The 17,451-nt window shown below is 51.2% G+C and overlaps 1 protein-coding gene across 1 annotated transcript in view; it reads right to left on the bottom strand.

Annotated features, from left to right (window-relative positions):
- CEMIP (cell migration inducing hyaluronidase 1) overlaps positions 1–17,451 on the bottom strand; it is a 79,495-nt gene that overhangs the window by 28,468 nt on the left and 33,576 nt on the right. Inside the window, 4 exon segments of the mRNA XM_077128514.1 lie at positions 355–424; positions 1,112–1,317; positions 10,296–10,505; positions 12,434–12,609. Coding sequence (XP_076984629.1) covers positions 355–424; positions 1,112–1,317; positions 10,296–10,505; positions 12,434–12,609 — 662 coding nt within the window.

Raw genomic sequence — 17,451 nt, forward strand, 5'->3', positions numbered from 1 at the left:
CTCTCCCTGCCTTTGGTTTCCTCACCTCTCATCAAGGGGTAATAATAGTATCTACTTCATAGGGTTGCTATGTAATTAAGTTATTTTAGCTTCGGATACACATGAAGTGCTGAGCGCCCAGTTAGCTGTGACTGTCAGGGTTATGAAGTGGCAGAGCTGTCACTTAAAACCAAGTCCGTCTGGCCCCTAGTCTGGTATTTTCCTCTTCACTCCCGCTAGGCTCTACTGCATGGCTATCTGGACTCTGGGCTCAGAACACAGATGTATCAAGGTGAGCTGTAGCATTAGCCCCAGCTGTCTCCAGCTCCAACCCCTCCTCCACTTTGTGCTAAAAAAGAGACGTTTTCCACTCACCTCCGATCCTGCAGCCGCGCAGTTTATGAGGTTGTTGTTGGGATTGGCCATCCAAAAGGTGGACACGGCACTGGGGGAGGACAAGAGATGAATGATATATGAAAGGCTACTGGCTCTGCCTCTGCTGCTCTGGTGACTCATATCGGCAACTTCAATATTGGTTTGAAAAGCCTCTTATCAGAGATTTGAGAAATCACTGATTTGTTGACCCGAAACTCCGTTTTCGCATTAAAAGGCATTGCATTTAAGCACTCAAAGTGCTCAGAAGTTGTAAAGGGCACGAAAGGTCGAAGGAGTTTGAGGGTGAATTCTGAGACTGGCTCTAAAGGGAAGAGTCATCAAAAGAACCCAGGAAAGTGGCCGTTTCGAGGGCGAGGCACTGCACTTGGCAGGCTGACCTGGGGAGGAAATGTGCCCACGCACTCTCCTGCTCTCTCTCACTCTCTCACTCTCACTCTTGTTCTCTTTTCATCAAAGGAGGACAGTGTGCTATCAGGAAAATTCCCATGGATGAGGCCAGTGGTTCTCTTGGGACAAGAACAACGCACTTGAGGCCCCCCGAGAAGAGAGAAGACACGCTCTTGCCTTCTCTCCTAGACTCGGTGAGCAGGTCAGAGGTTCAGAGCTGTGAGGCCCCAGCTGCTCAGAAGCCCTGAACGTGGAAGTCAGATGCTGAGCTGAGGGCCCAGGGGCTCGTGCTCACAGGGCTCTCCCTGCAGTGCCGCATGGACGTGGAGGAGAGGGCGCTGGCGCTTACTTGCAGTCCTGCCTGGGCTTGGGGACGTAGCCTGGGTAGGAGTCTTCTGTGATCATCTTACACATCCTGCTGTCGCGGTCGGACGGGAGGAGGGTGCCGGACTTGACAAGCAGGCCAAGACAGTGGTCAAAGGTGTTGCGCTCCTCTGGTCCATCCTCCGTGAAGAAGCAGTGACCCAAGGAGTTATAGCCCACCACGTCCTTGACCTGCAGGTGTCAAGACAAGAGGATGCTTCATCCAGGGTTCAGTTATTCATATGCTCACTTATTCATTCGACAAACACTTAAAGAGCACACACGACCCACCAGGCCCTGTGTGGAGCACGGGGAGTCTTGAGATGAATCTGTCACAGCTAGGGGGCCTGAGGAGGGCAGGGCAGGACTTTAAAAGTCCTTTCCAGGTGCAGGTGTTAAGGCCAAAGTTCCACGGGGTAGGAAAGGGGACAGAATGTCAGAAGCGAGAAGGATGGGTCCAAGAGGAGACCAGAGCCTGAGGTGGCATGTGCCGACTCTGGTGGAGGACACAGATAAGAATACGGCTTGCTAAGATTTAATATGGAGGGATTGCAAAGGGGAGAGTCCACTGAGTAAGGGTGGTAAACAGAAAATCACCCAGGAGGTGGCCTCTGAGCTGGGCCAGGGGGACTTTTTATTAAGACCAGTGCTGTCGTTCCTCATTGCACCCTCCCCAGGGACGCCAGGTAGGCTTTTCAGCCCTAGAGCACATCAGACCATATTTACAACGCCCTGGTTCCCAGGCAGAGAACCAGGAAGAGTGCAACTCCAGCTTGGCCGTGTCCTTCTTGGAAACACAGAGTCAGTGGGGGAAGTGGACAGATCACTTATGTCAAGACACCTGGGATGCGGTCTTAGCAGAACATCGAACCAGCACAGGGAGCTTAGACAAATCTCTCAACCTCTCTTCAACTTCCTTTTCCCCACCATAAAATGCAGGACTTGAAGGGTCTCTGGCCCCTTTCTCGGTCTGAATCCCTATAAACTTGTCTATCTCAGAGTGGACAGGTCTTCCGAGGGCCTCGAGCCTGACCCCTACCTCCCATCCATCTCTGGACTCTGCTCACAAGCATCTCAGACAACGGACATCTCCTTCTGCTCGAACACCTCAGAGATGAGCCGCCTCACCAGGCAGCTCAGAACCTCCCCGTGGGACACTGTGCACAGGGAGACACCCCTCAGTCCCATCCTTCTCCCCCACCACGTCCAACGATGCCACCCAACAAGGGAAGCTCCTGCTCCCCTATGACACCATCGCAACACACACACATTAGCACCCACCACCAGGCCCTGGGAAATACACACACCAAAGACACCCCCCCCCCCCCAGCACTGGAAACACTGAAAGGGGCTGTCCTGTGCACTGTAGGACGTATAGAAGCAACGCAAGTCTCCACCCATGAGAGGCCAGAAGCATCCCTTCAATCATGACAATCAAACACGTCTCCAGATGTTGCCAAATACCCCCTGAGTAGGGGGAAGGGAGGACAAAATCACACCCCTGCACCCCCAATGAGTAGCCCTGATCTAGAGTAAGCACCCCAGTTCCCTCCAGAATCTTTCATAGTTCAGGGTTTGCCTGCCTGCCTGCCCCTAACACCTGGGCAGCCATCCTCTGGGAGCATCCTAGAGCCAGATGCCTTCAGGTGCCAGTGTTGGGCTATGCCAGCATGCCTTTTAATTTTGTTTAACTCTCACACTACCTGTGGTAGTCAGGTTCAGGTGTCCCCTTGGCCAGGTGATGGTGCCCAGTTCTGTGGCTGTGGACTTAAAATTATCAGCATGTGAAATTCATCCATGGCTGATTACATCTGCAGTCGGCTAAGGGGCATGCTTTCCTCAACAAGTGAGGTTTAATTTAATTAGCTGGAGGCTTAAAAGAGAGAGAGGCCAGAAGAGAGGAGCAGCTCAGACCCAGAGGTTTGAAGATGCAGAAAGGAATCAGCACAGGGAAAGCCTTTTAACCTAGAAACCAGGAGGGAAACCCAGCAGACGTTGCTGTGTGCCTTTCCATGTGACAGAGAAAGCCAGAGGAAAGCCAGCTGCCTTTCCTCCAGACAACTGCAAATTTGTAACTAAATTAATCCCCTTTATGAAAGCCAATCCATTTCTGATGTCTTGTATTCCAGCAGCTTTAGCAAACTGAACACCACTCTGTAATGAATTCCTTTTGAGAGATAAGGAAAACGAGGTTCAGAGAAGTTCAGTGATTTGCCAAGGTTGCGTAACCCAGATGTGCAAAGTCAGGCTTTGAACCTGTTTTCTGACTGTGCCCATTCATTCCATAAGGGAGGATCGGAACAGGCTGCCCTGTTCCACAAGCTTTCCATCCTTCCTGAACGGGCACCCCTCCCGTAATCTTTGGCAACAAGCAAGGGTCTTATCTCAACCCTATTCAGCCTCTCAACAAACATTTCAGCCAGTACCAAGGTCAGCGGATGAGCCGCTCCCTTTTCTCCTAGGGAGCTATGAAAGTTCGTTATAAATAGCCTGGAGAGAGAAGCATGGAGGAAAAGGCAAGGAAATGTGGGCTGCTTGGGCAGGGCCATCTGAGATGGAGTCCAGTGCCCTCACTTTACAGAGGGGGTGGCTGCCACCCAGAGAGGGCTGTGAGCATGCAAGAGCTCTGGGCATCCTCAGGGCAGAGCTGTGTTTTTTTCGTTTGTTTTCTGTTTTCACATGGGCAGGCACCGGGAATCAAACCCAGGTGTCTGGCATGGCAGGAGAGAATTCTGCCACTGAGCCACCATTGCACCGCCCCCATGGCTCCTTTTAATTCCCCTGCAGCCCTTGCCTGCTTTGTCCAAATCACACTACTGGGTCGCCCTTCTTCAAAGGGGGCTTACTGATGAATTAGGTCCATTCTCATTCTAACGAACCCTCCAGAAAGAGATTCCCTCTCCAGACCTTTGCAATGTGCTATGGGGAAAAAAAGCCTCCCTGAGAGGAAGAAAATAACTATTGTTTATCACGTGTCAAATGTTTTACACATTATGTCATGTAACTCTCATCACAATTGCCATCCCTTTTTTGCAGGTAACACTGAGGCTTAGAATATTGGTCAAAGCCACGTCCCCCGCAAGGGTGGAATTGGGACTTAAGTCCTGATTTGTCTGGTTCCATAACTCGTGTCCTAATCAACACTCAACAGCGCCAGGAAAAAAAAAGTCCTCTCACATTAGATTGTATGTCTTTCTTCTCATTAGGAGCAGGGTGGGGCAGGCATATAAGGGCTAAAAGAAGCAAGGTGAAGTAGAAGAAAGCACCGGGTGGGGGTAAAAGACACAAGTTCAAGTTTGGTTCGACCACAAACTTACGGTGTCTTGGCTGACTGTCCTAAGGGTCACTGGGTGATTTCCAAAGCCCCTTTCGGCTCTAATATTCTGCGACTGCTCCTTCTTAGAATATTTTCCACAACTGGATTTTTAACTGTGATGTAGCTTGAGATAGGCAGGTAGAAAGATGACAGGTGATAAAATGGTAGATTGCAGCTGGATAACCAAACAGACAGGTGGATACCAAGCCCCTATATACATGCTAATCAGAAGTTTTGTGTAACTCCCTGATGCTCTTGGCAGAATTATATTTTCCCTTGCCTTATGTTCTCCTGGACTTCTTCCCTCTTGATGGTTGGAAGTCATGAAAGTGGTTGGAAGTCATGAAAGTGACCCTTGAAAGTGGTTTTAAGCCTCCAACTATTGATACGTGGAATCTAGGCATGAGCGCGAAGGAGACAATCAAAGACCCAAGAGGGAGTTGTTGTATTAGGGTGAACATTCAGTCTATCATCTGAACCAGAATGCTTTCAAAGTGAAAGGGGTTGCTATTAATAATTGAGCTGGGGCAACAGGTATAAAATGGTAAGGTTCTGTGGAAACTGGGACATCTGGCCATTCCAGTTGTAATGACTTCTACCATTGACCTGTACCAAGCAAGAAAAGGAAACTGCTGATTAGAACAAACAAAGACAAACAGGAATTACCTGTACCTATTTTGCTTTCTAGGGTGTGACCTAATTCATGAATGAGAAACTTGACAACAAATTTCATCGTGTTAAAAAAGTAGACAATGATGTCCAAATTTCTGCCATTTTCTTTTGAGCTGCTAAAGAGAAAAGCCTTGGCATGGGCGGCCATTTGTTTAGCTGAGTGTTTTAATGAGTTTTTGAATATGTAAATGGAATCTGGGAAAGGAAACAGAGAACCAAAAAGAAAGGACTTGGGAGGAAGAATTGGGAGGAAGTGAGAAGAACTCAGCAAGTTTTTTTTTTTCAGGGATGGGGTGGGGAGGGTTGAAGCTTGAGGGTAATCATTAGGTCCCTTGAAAGAGTGATAAGAAATGGGTGGGGATGGGGAGGGCTGTGCCTCCAAATTGAGTTGTCTGTTGAGTTAATAAGTAAAGGATCCCTTCCCCCTTTCCATCTTTTACCCTGGAATGTCAGTAAGATAGCCCCGGACCTGTGAAATTTTTGGGAAATCAAGGACAAGAATCTGGGCTCCACATCTGAGCTCATGTGGGAAAGAGATGAGTGCAGCTGCATGAGCTAAGAAGTGAGACTGGAAATTTAAGAAACAGTAATAAGGAGCCACCAAGAAAAAACAGAAGGCTTTCCCACAGTTCCAGGGCTGTAAGGTTGGAGGAGAGGGCTCTGGGTTTCCTTTCGTGCATGTACGGGGGCTCCGGCCATCTTTACTAGAGTACCAGAGGAAGGATGTCTCCCCGGGACCGACTGCAGCCCATGTGAATGGGGTCCCCTGGGGGTGTACATGGAACAGACCACCTGGTCAGATGTGGCAGCCTTTTGGGAACAATGGTTTTAAGTGTCTGATTGCTTTTGGAGGCATTTACTTCCAAAAAAAACATGTTTTGAGCAATGCATGAGGATGGGGAAGGAGAAAAGGAGGTGGTATCTTCTCCCACACGCTCTTCCACCTAGAAGAAAGAAGAAGGAGAAAACAGACCCATACTAGAATCTTTTCTACCCTCCTCAGAAGTACTGGAATGGATTCAGTGTCCCTCAGGAAGGAATAGGAATGCGATTTCGTATTTCCTGTCTCAGAGCTCAGGTACACACATCAGGATGTCGCATAGCCCATCTTACCCCCTCGTTTATCCAGACTTGCTGCATTAGAATACAGGGCTCTGTGACTCTGCCCTTTAATCTCAGTGTCCTATCGCCTCCTGCCATTATGGTAAAGGAAAAAAAAGGAGTTCAGAGTTGGATGAGGATGGAAAAGGGAGCGGTGGGTTTGCTGATAGAGGCTCTTTGGTGACACTGAAAGGTGTCATCAAGGTGCAGAGGGAGCAGAAATTGAGAAATCTACATTTTGTCAGTTAGGAGGGGAATGAGAAGTAGGAACAGATGTGGCACATTTGGGTCACTTTTTGCAAAAATTGGTGATGAAGAAAGGGGAAGAGCATAGTGGCTGCACAGGAGGAAAGAGGAGTGAGGGGACCCTGTTCTTTGAGGATGGAGTACTTCAGAACATGTCTACAAGAGCTGGGGAGAATGAGCCCACAAGTTAGGGTTTGCACAGGACACTATAGGACGAGCTTGGGGGACAACTCAAGGTACCTCTGAGCTCTGCGAAATAAGGAACCCTCGTTTTTAATGGGCCAGTGACGGCCCTATGTGCTCTAGTCCTCTCCAGATTTGGGGTGGCCTTGGGGAAGTGGCTTCCATGATGCTAATGAGCGGCCTCTGCATTCTAATGTCAGAATAAAGTCTTTGTCTGAAGTCGACCTTCTTTCAGCGTGCCAGCTAAAAGCATCTTCCCAACACAGTCATTGGTAAGTCCATCGAGCCAAAATGAAGGAAGCAAATGTAAAATACCAATGGAGGGATTCCAGCTCCCGAAACAGTACTCTAGAATGTGGAGCTCTCTGCCCCAGTGATAGGGAATTTCTAAGGTGATATTCCAAGCCATGAACCAGCCCCTTCTGGCCAGGGGTGCGGCTTTTGGGGAAGGACACTGAACACACACTGTGTCCCTACTGCCTCTTTGGCTGAGAGAGCTGGAGGCCTACACGTCTAGATTCTAAGCCACGGCAATTGGGTTTCATCTTGGAAAGGCTGCACAGACCTATGGGCTCCAACCCCAACCCACCAACTTAGCCATCAGGCATGGCCCTCAGCTGAGTGGGGTTGGGAGCCCAGTGTGGCCTCCAGGACAACGCCCACAGCTGGTACATTGGCCAGATTTCTGCATGGCGCCTGGGCTGGCTGGCATCTGGCTGACACCCAGGGAGCTGAAGGGTGGTCCCTCCCAGGCTGGTGGTGGCATCCCCTGGGGCCAGAGAGGAAGGGCTTGGCATACAGGGTGGGAAGGGTTTTGTGGTTCTGAGAAGCTGTCCAAGGCTCTGACTCCAAAAGTCTACCTCTATTGTGAATGCGGTTAATCCATCTGGCTGCCCAAATAAGCCAGTTCTGTGGGCTGCTCCTCCCCAGTCTTCTCCCCTGCACCCACACATCTGTCATCCTGTCTCTCTTCATTAACCCGGACTCCTGGTGAAAAGCTCTCTGGGCCTCTCCTTAACCTGCATCCCTGTGGAGACTCACACTCAGCACTGTCCTACGGATGACGCTGGGTGACACATGGCCTCGTGTCCTCCCTTCGCGAGAGGGCATTCACGTGGCGGGGACCTGGACTCACTACGCTGAGCAAGGCTCGTTTTTACCAAAACAGCAAGAAACATCTCATTTTTGCTTTCCTAACTGACAGGTAGCTATTATTTTCTTCGTTTAAAGAAACAGATGACCCGACTGATTAGCTAGCCTGATCACACACCAAGAGCCACAAGGCCAAACTACAAGGTGTCCGTGCCGGTTTGAAATGATTATGTGCCCCAGAAAAGCCATGTTTTAATCCTGATCCGATCTTGTGGGGCCAGAGCTATTGATTAGGTCTGGACTGTTGACTGTTTCCATGGAGATGTGACACACCCAATTGTAGATGGGAACTTTTGATTAGATGGAGATGTGACTCTGCACGTTCAAGAAGGGTCTAGATTGGTTTACTGGAGTCCTTTAAAAGAGGAAATATTGTGGAGACACTTCAGATGCAGATGCTTGGAGAACAGTTGCTTGAGAGGTGACAGAGACTACATGAGACCCTGATGCTTGGAGATGCAGAGCCCAGTGGACGTCACCTTGTGCCTTCCCATGGGATATTAAGCAAGTCAGAACCTGGAGAGTGCTAAGAGAAGCCAAGAGATGAAGCCCAGCCCTAGAGAAGGTGAGTGAGGAGCCCCCACAGGAAACAGAGGCTGAAAGCAACAGAGCCCAGGAGCAAGGGACCGGCAGATGCCAGCCTCGTGACTACCCAGCTGACGGAGGTGTTCCGGGCAGCATCAGCCTTTCTCGAGTGAAGATAACCTCGTGTTGGTGTCTTGATGCTTTAATGTGGACATTTTCATGGCCTTAGGACTATTAACTTGCAGCTTATTAAATGCCCTTTTAAAAAGCCATTCCATTTTTGGTATATTGCATTCCAGCAGCTTTAGCAAACGAAAACAGTGTGTGACTGTCCCAAGACTCAGGACATCTTCCACTCAAGCCAACCCACATCTGTAGTGACAAGTTTCTGCTCGTCTTAATATTTTTTCTCTTTAGTAAAGTTAAATTTAGGTGAATTTAAACTACATCTGAGCACAACACTTTTGGATGAATGCCCGAATCAAGTCAAGTTCTCAAGAACGAAGCATACGATCCTTCTTTACCAGTGCTAGATTGCTCTTTTCACCAGGCATTCTGAAGGTAATCACCAACCTGGGTGAGAATATCTATATTTTGCATCTTTGTATTAATTCAGCGAATCCTGTGCCTATTCTGTGTGGGCCTAGGGGGATGAGAGCAAACAAGAGAGATCAGGTTCCAGCTCTCAACCATTGGAGCATGATGAAATGAGCATGTCCTCTGTGCATTTAATCTTTGAGACACCCGTGTGAGGTAGGTGGTGCACCATCCCCATTTTACAGAAGTGTAAGCAGAGGCACAGTGAGGTCACATGATTGGCGCAAGATTGCACAGTGCATGGCAGAACTCAGATGGGAACGCAGGGTGTCTGGCTCCAGAGCCCAAGCTCATCTTGGTGTGTTCCACTGTTTCCCCAGCATTCTGAATTTATCGTAAATCCTGTTTCTGTCTTTCAGCTTCACCCAGAAAATATTTGCCTTGCTTCTTCCTTGATCCAGAAAAAATCCCCCCACCCCCCACCACCAAGGGCCCCAGCTGCAGCCCTTCTATCATTTGATGGGAGAATTATTCCCCGACCACGGTCAGCAATTCCTCCAGAGCCCACCCTCGGGGCACCTGCATGGTGCGTATCCTCACAAGTGCCCTGTCTGTTTGGTCTTTTCCCACGAGACGGAGGAGGGGGCTGGGGGCCCAGAAAGGCTAAGCAACCTGTGGAAACTCATGCCTGCATGGCCTGTGGGCCACCCATGATTTCAGGTCTTTGTAGACTGGACTGCAAAGGCCTCGCTCTCTCCTCTATGCTCAGTGGGAGGTTTTAGATCACGCCCTACCTTACGGTATAAGAGCATTATAAAGGAACAAGCTGCAGGCTCCGGGGGCCCTTCCTGCTTTCTTCACCTTCTCACCACCCTGCCTTGGGGGTAAGATTCGTTCTGTCTGGTGTCAAGCAGGAGCCACACACTCAAATGCCCACTGGGACCAGACAGGCAATGGAATGAGTGACAGTGGCCTGGGGAACTGACTCGAACGTAATAGGAAGCAGCAAGGATAGTGCAACTGGGAGAATGCATGCCCGGCTCAGCAGGTGGTGGGAACACTGCTCCATGCCATGTGGGTCAGGTGCTGCCAACTCGCCCGACGTGCCAAGAGAAGCCAGAAATCCAGATTTTATGTGGAATCTCTTAATCTTTAAACAATGGAAACTAATCCAAATGTTTCTTTAAATATTGCATAAGCCAAAGCCGAGCTGGTGGATGGATTCAGCTTGCAGGGCCCCATTTATAGAGGATAAATGTTTAGTTCATTTAAAGAGGGAACATTTGAATGTAGAAATTCACAGTGAAAAATCAAGATAAGCCTCCGACACAGGTACCCGCTTGCTAATGAGTGCGTTTCCCCTGGCAGCACCTGCTCTGGAGGAGCGAGAGGACGCAGGAGCCCCGATCTCCTGCTTCCCCGGGGAGGACGTGCTTACCAGCAGGCCATTGGAGCCGTGGACCGTGACACAGCGAGAAAACGTGTGGTGGATAGAAAGGTCCCTTACGTAGGTGGGCGGGTCGTAGCCCCCTTTCTCATCCACGTCGCCCGCCAGGTGGAAGTGAATTGGGTACTGACCCAGCAGCTGCTGCCCCATGTGCTTCAGCTCCACGCCCTCCAGGTGTGCTGCCTTAAACCCCAGGGCAAACTGGGAGAGAAAGGGTGAGAGTCAGATGGAGTCCATGGAAGCTTCCTGACCCCTGTGGCTGAGGCTTATGTTCTCCAATGCAGAGGTGTTGTCCTCAAAGGGCTTCACTGATGACCACCTTGGGTGGTCAGTAAATCAAAGATACTCGCTGCAGTTGGGTTAAGATGCCTGACCCTTCTTATTCTGAAAGAGGCAAGCAAAGTCCTGCTGAGGACAGAGGGACGTTGCAAAGCCATACATTGGTTGGAATTGAGATGTTCGGAGGAGCTGTGCATTAGCTGGTGTTTGCATCCACCCTCCTTTCCTGCTAGGAGGATAACTTGGGGGAAGCTGGGGAAAAGTATGCCCTAGAAAGATTGAGAATTTAGGTTAGGGTGGACAGTGGGACAGCAGGAGTCACCGACCACCATCGGAAGCCCTCTCTTGACAGAGGGAAGCCAGATGCTGAACCTGGAGTCTTCATGAGACCATGCACTCGGGACTGTTCCTATAGAGTGGCGGGCTGTCCCTTGCTCAGCGAGCGCCCATATGCTCCGTTCACAGTACACCAGGGCCACTGCTAGCTTGCTCAAGGGAACCACGTGACAGCACAGAATTTCTGTACTCCAGGAACTCACCAAAAAGCACAGTCTGAAAATGATTCCTATAAAAAGCCAGGCACAGCCAAGTTCTACTAGGGAAGGATGCTCCTAGGGGCACGCTAACCGTTTCTTCTAAAAATACGTGTCAATTAGAATGCCACCTCCAGTAGGGGCTTCCCTGGAAAGCTGTGTTGAGAATGATTCTGAGGCCAACTTTGGAGTTAGTGGGAAAGAGTGCCCTGATCACATGGGAATTACTCTCAAGGTTGCAAACAGTGTCATGGTGGCTTGTATGCCATGGACCAGCCATTTCTGTTTTAGTCTCGCTAATGAAAGTCACAGAGGCTAGAAGTACATGACTGTTTTAGTCTCCACTGAGGACAGGTCTGCCAGCCTGGCCCCCACATCATCCCCAAGAGATGACTGGAAATCAGTAGAAGAGCTTTGGTGTTACAATGACTGCATAGCACTGCTATGATTTAATGAAAATAGGGCAGAGAAGCTAAAAATCCTATAGCATTGGCCGGTACAACAGAGAATTGTGTATCCCCATGGGTACACTGGGGGCTGTGCCCCCATTGTGAAACTCTTAAGCTATATGTATGTAGCTTTGAGAAAATTGTCTTCACAGGACGGCAACATAATATGCTATGAGCTTGAGTCTCAAGTCATTGAAGGCGATGGCCATGCGAAGAGCAGTCACGTGCTGTTCAACAGGCCAGATAAGGACACTTCCTGCAGCGATGCAAAAGAAATCCCTCTTTGATCTTAAAGCTAGGAAAAAGTGAGTCCCAGTGAGACAGTGTCCTCTTTCCTTAATGACATGGTGAGAACTCTGCAGCCTTGACTCTGTCAGGAAACTAACAGGTAAATTTAATGCTAGACCTACTAGTTCCTCTTCCCTGCCTACTGTTTTATCTTTATGTCAATGACTTGATTGTAAATGTGGCATTTTGTGTGAGTTAAGAGCCAGTTCTTTTAGGAGATGATCAGGGTTAAATAAGGAAGAAAGGGAATGAAAGAAAGGATTAAGTGTTGAAAGTCACAGAGGCTGGGAGTGCAGAGTGACACGGGCCATTGCCTGGGGGTGGAGAGTCACTCCCACGTTGCATCCATCATCTCTCTTGTTCCCAAGCATTGATAGGTGCAGCCATATGCCAATGGAAATACACGACTTCTCCAACTCCCAGAAAGCTCTCTTCCTTTGGGAAAAAAAGAAATCCTCCCTTCCCAAGAGTTCCCACCCACAAGCTGGCATCGTGGGCATCTCCCTGGTTAGGCTGGCACCGGCGCCCTGTCTAACCTCCCCTTTCGTGGGCTGACCGTCTCAGCCGGGCAGGCTCATACCTTGATGTGGCCCCCAAAGGTGTCGAAGCTGAAGAAGTTGCAGATGTGGTTGCTGTAGGGGTAGCATGCGTCCTCCATGTCCCCCATCACCACGATGTTCCGGCTCAGGAGCCCGACCTCGGCCCGCATGTCCACGCCATCTATCTCCTCCCCGATGTGCATGTACATTGGTTTCCCTAGTGTAGAAGAGGGGAGAGTGGGAAACGACAGGTCCTGCATGCCCACTGAGTTTGTTCCAAGCCCTCCGCCAAGTGCGCCACAGATGCTGCCCGTCCACTCACCAGGCCCTGTGAGCACGATGGTCCTCAGCCCCACTCTAGAGAAGAACGAAGCCCCCCCGCCGGAACGCAGAGCCAAGCGTCGCAGGCACGTATGCTCTGGTTTGTGATTTAGCTAGGCACACGCGGCCCAGGAGAATGCCATTTCACAGTCTGCCCTGCACCGCAACGTGGTTCTAGAGCAGAGTACAAGTGTGACCGCCAGGCTGCCCCACCTTGGCTCTTTCCCAGTAGGCTGCCGTGTGGACAGGTGTGGGTGGGCCAGCCTCACCCAAACAGACAAGAGCCATGCCCTAGGGATGGCCGAGCAACCACAGGGAAGAAACCTGGTCTCTGGATGACCCCACAGAGCTGATGTCCCGGACTGCCTGGCAGCCGGGATTCTTACAGAGATAAAACCAGCCCTCTTTCTTTTGAAAAGCATTGTTTTAAAGCAGTGCGAATCCGTATTCTGTGAAAGCAGGGAAACCCTCAGCAGAGTGTGTAGGCGCAGTTCTCTTTGGCTCTGGAAAGATCCAGGTCCTCTTCACGAGGCCTGGCTCTGGGTGCCTCGGTGCACCCTGTGGAGCAGCGGAGTCGAATCTGCACCCTGTTCTGTGCTGGCCTCGACACGCCTTCCCTCCATCCTTACAGCCTTGGTGGAAAGGAAGCTCTCTCCCCTCGTGGCCCACTGCCCCTGACCGCACCCCACTATCACTCCCCAAGTTATCAAGGCCCTTGACTCCCACAGCTCGGCTTTTCCAATACTTCATTTCTTTCCCTACCTCTGCTCCCTCTGGTCCATTTTCAAACTTTTCTAGGCCTTTCCATCCTTAAGAAACTACCAAACAAAACCCCTTTTTGCCCCACTCTGCTACCCCTGCCAGCTATTGTCTCCTGATGTGGGCAGAGTTCCTGAACCCGGGGACTGCACCCACCTGTTCTCCCCCGACAACTCCCTCTTTCCTCTCCCTTATCAGGGATTTCACTAGGACTTCTCCACTCCTGTGCCACGTCCACTGAATTCCCCCCATTACAGTCTCCTCCTCTTCCATCTGTGCAGAAAATGTGCCTTAAGAAAGGCATAGGGTGACAAGATTTCAAACTTTGGAATTGTCTTTGCTTTAGAGCCCCAAATTCTGCTTCCAAACAAATCCCAAATTCTCTTCTGGAATCAAGAGAGTTTATCTTGGTTTTAAATGTAGCTCATCCCTGACACTGCTGACCTGGCTTGTAGGCATTTCTCTTCCACTTGAGCGTGCAATTACAGAGGGCAACAACCTCCCCTGTGGGTTTGCAGTCGGAACCACTTGCTTTATCTCCACATGGTGGGTGACCCTGACTTGAGCAGTGGACAAACCTCACCCCACGACACTGCCAGCCCACATGCAAAGGCGGCATTTATAATTAGACCTACAGCTTCACCCACTGCCTGTGGCCTCGCACTGACCTTCCGTCCACAGGAAGAGCGGGCACTCCTGCCCACCCGTTCACCCGACGCACAGCCTGTGAGTCTGCAACGTTTCCGAGGACGTTTACTGTTTTGGAATTCTGCTGACTCAGTGAGATGGTGGTTCCTTTGAAGCATCTTAGTTCAGGAGGTAAAACTGGTGCATGGGAAAGCTGAGAAAATATCTTCTTTGAAGTCTGTAGTTTTCTGCTGCTGCTATAACAAGTGACCACAAACTCAGTGGCTTCACCAACCCCCGCACCACCACCCCAGAAATAGTGCCAGGGTTCAAATTCCAAAAATCAGTTTCACTGGACTAAAATCAAGGTGGTCATCTCAAGATCCTTAACTTAAGCTCATCTGGGAGTCCCTTTTGCCATATGAGGAAACATTTACAGTTTCTGAGATGAGGAGGCATGCCTATTGGGAAGCTGTTATTTGCTCTACCACTCAGCCCATCTTACAGAAGTTCTGTTTAATGTACTTCAGCATCTTTTGTCCCCTGAAGCTTCTGATGTCAAAGGTCTGTGCCCCTGCCGGACGTGGGGCCACTGACCTTTGGTTACGTTGAGGGATCTGACGTCAACCAGAGCAGAGAATTTACAAGAAATTAACTCTGCAGCACGCAAGAGCTGTGCCCCAGGCTCTTGGTGCCTGCCGGCCCAGGGGAGCCAGCCAGAAAGTGGCACCTGGACCAGCAGCATCTGATGGCTGATGAGGACAGAGCTTCGAACGCATGCCAGCTCTACACACCTTGGGCTCAGCAACGCTGTAGCAGAAATCGGCTACGACAGGCAGTCTTTACTCCAGAGCTCCCACTGGCCTGCCTGAGGCCTCAGGGCTGCACTGCCTGAGGCTATTTCTATCCAAGTCCCTTTCCTCTCCTCTCCCTCTTCCCGGGCGTCAAACATGCGTCTTGGACTGAAGTTTCCATGCACTCCTGCCCCCTCCCTCGTTTACCCTTCCCGGGCATTGCCCCCGGTAAATCTCTTGCACCCCTGGTTCTGTCCTGACGCACCTCCCTTCTCTGTTTCTGCCTTGTGGGTGGAAGATCTTGGGGCTCTGAAAAGTCTTTTCAGCACCCTCTGCTTCCCTGCCTTTCCTGGGCTCTCAAATGACCCCAGTTCAAAATGCTCCCTGCAGACAAATGAGTCAATACAAATGGTACCTTCTCTCCACGGAGAGAACTGGCCCACCTTTCCCCCAGGCCTCCAGACGGGCTGGACCCAGAGCTTTTCTTCCTTAGTTGTGGACATCCACATGGAAAGCTCTACACCCGAAAGAAACTCCCAAAGGCTTCCCTGGCAAACCAAAGTCCTCTGACTGTTCTTGGGAAATAGGAAGAAGAAGCAAGAGCCCTAAGAGGTGGTCCAGAGCTGCCCACAAACTGCGCAGAGCAAGTGACGAGAACAAGGAGGGGTTGGGGCCTGGGAGGTGCCATGAGAGAAGGTTCCCGAAGGGATGGCCTCCCCAAAGGGTTGGGCACACTGAGGATGCCGGGCCGCTGGGACCTGGCAGGCGGAGGCATGGAAAAGGGGTTTCTGTGCAGCTTTGGGGAGCATGGAATTCTGCCTACCACCAGCAGGACCCATGGGGAGGGCCCCAAACTCCTCAAGGGCTCATCTCCACTCAGTCCTGCACAGCGCCTTCTGTGCCAGCCACACTAGACTTCCCACTCCTCCTTGAACAGGCCTTTACTGTTTCACCCCTCAGAGCTTTTAAGCAGGCTGCTCCCACCTGGGACGTTCTCGTCCCACTCTGCCCAGGTCGCAAACCGCTTTGTCCTGCAAGATCCTGCTCAGACGTCAAGTTCTCAGTGAGGTCCCAGAGCCCTCACAGTTAGCTGTTCCTTCCCGGCATTCCCACGGGGCTCAGCAGAGGCAGGGAGCCCAGCCACACATCCCCAGCACCCCCGGCCACCTGTTATATGATGTACATTCCTGCGCTGTGGGGGCCACTCTCAATTTGTCAACTTAAGAGATGGTCACAGGGCGGGCCACGTGGCTCAGTGGCAGAGTTCTCGCCTGCCATGCCGGAGACCCGGGTTCGATTCCCGGTGCCTACCCATGCCAACAAACAAACAAACAAAAGCAAAACAACACACAAAAAAGACGGGCAGAGGCTCCCACTCCTGGTGCCGGCCAGAGGGCCTTCCTCAGAGGTCAAGTCTGAACCCGGCTGGAGAGGTAGTGGGGGGGGGGGGTGGGAAGGGCCATGGCTTGGAGCCAGGCCGTCCAGTCGGATGGTGGCTGAGTCCCTGAGGACGTTTAACCTCCCTGCACCTTGGGCTCTTCATCTATGAAACGGGGATGATGACAGTACACATCTCGCCAGGTGGCTATGAGAGAGAAATGAGTTAATCCATCAACTTGCTTAAGACGGCACCTGGCACATGGTAGGGTCCGGGTGCAGCAGCAGTGACGCCTACAGCCATCCTTGGCACTGTTCTCGATTCAAGGCTGGACCCCAGGGCTCCAACCACCAGCTTCCCCCCTGTACTGACTGAACTGGGAGTCGGCGGAAAGCAGGTTTGGCAATTTTCTTTGTTCCCTGGGGGAAAGCAGCCAGGCGGATGGAGGGACTCTGTTTACGAGACTTCTGTGACCCGAGCACACACTTACGGGCTGAGAGCCCCGAGAATTACCCCAGTTGCACAGCTTTTTCCACACCCCAAAGCCTCCTATCGAGGCCTTTAAGCAACCATCACCGCCTTCATCCTCCACGGCAGCCAGTTTATCTGTCTTCTCAGGCCCCTCCCAGGCTGCTATCCCGGGGAAGCTGTGTGTCCCGATTGCCTGGCCTCCCATCCTGTCTGCAGCATTCTCCCACCAGCCTCCACCCTCCCTTCTTTCTCGCTGCACTGACAGATGAAGGACCACTGGAGAAATGCAGAACGGGCCGAGCCAGAGCTTTCCCAAATGTGGTAGGGCCATAGGAACCCCGACGAGGGGAGGCAGGAGGCCTGGGGGAGTGGAGGGCTCCATGCAGTGGCCCCATACGGGGCTTCCAACACGAACTTTCCTTCCTAGCAGGTGCCACGCAGGTGCTCTGGCTCCTCCCTCCGCCTCCCCCCAACAGGACTCTCTCTACATGGCAGGCATGGTATTGGACACTCTGGGGTGAAGAGAAGACGAAGCATCAAGGATATCCCGAAGAAGAAGTGCACACATGTCCTTGTAGCTCAGACCTAGCAGGACTCGGGGAGTCTGGGCTGAATCTGCCAGCCTCTCTCGGGCCATTGGAGTTGCACAGACCCAGAGGGGCACGGGCTGGAGGCCCCAGAGAGGCTAATTGAAGCTACAGAGCTGCCA

This window comes from Tamandua tetradactyla, chromosome 14 (genome assembly GCF_023851605.1).
Source record: "Tamandua tetradactyla isolate mTamTet1 chromosome 14, mTamTet1.pri, whole genome shotgun sequence".
Taxonomy (NCBI): Eukaryota; Metazoa; Chordata; class Mammalia; order Pilosa; family Myrmecophagidae; genus Tamandua; species Tamandua tetradactyla.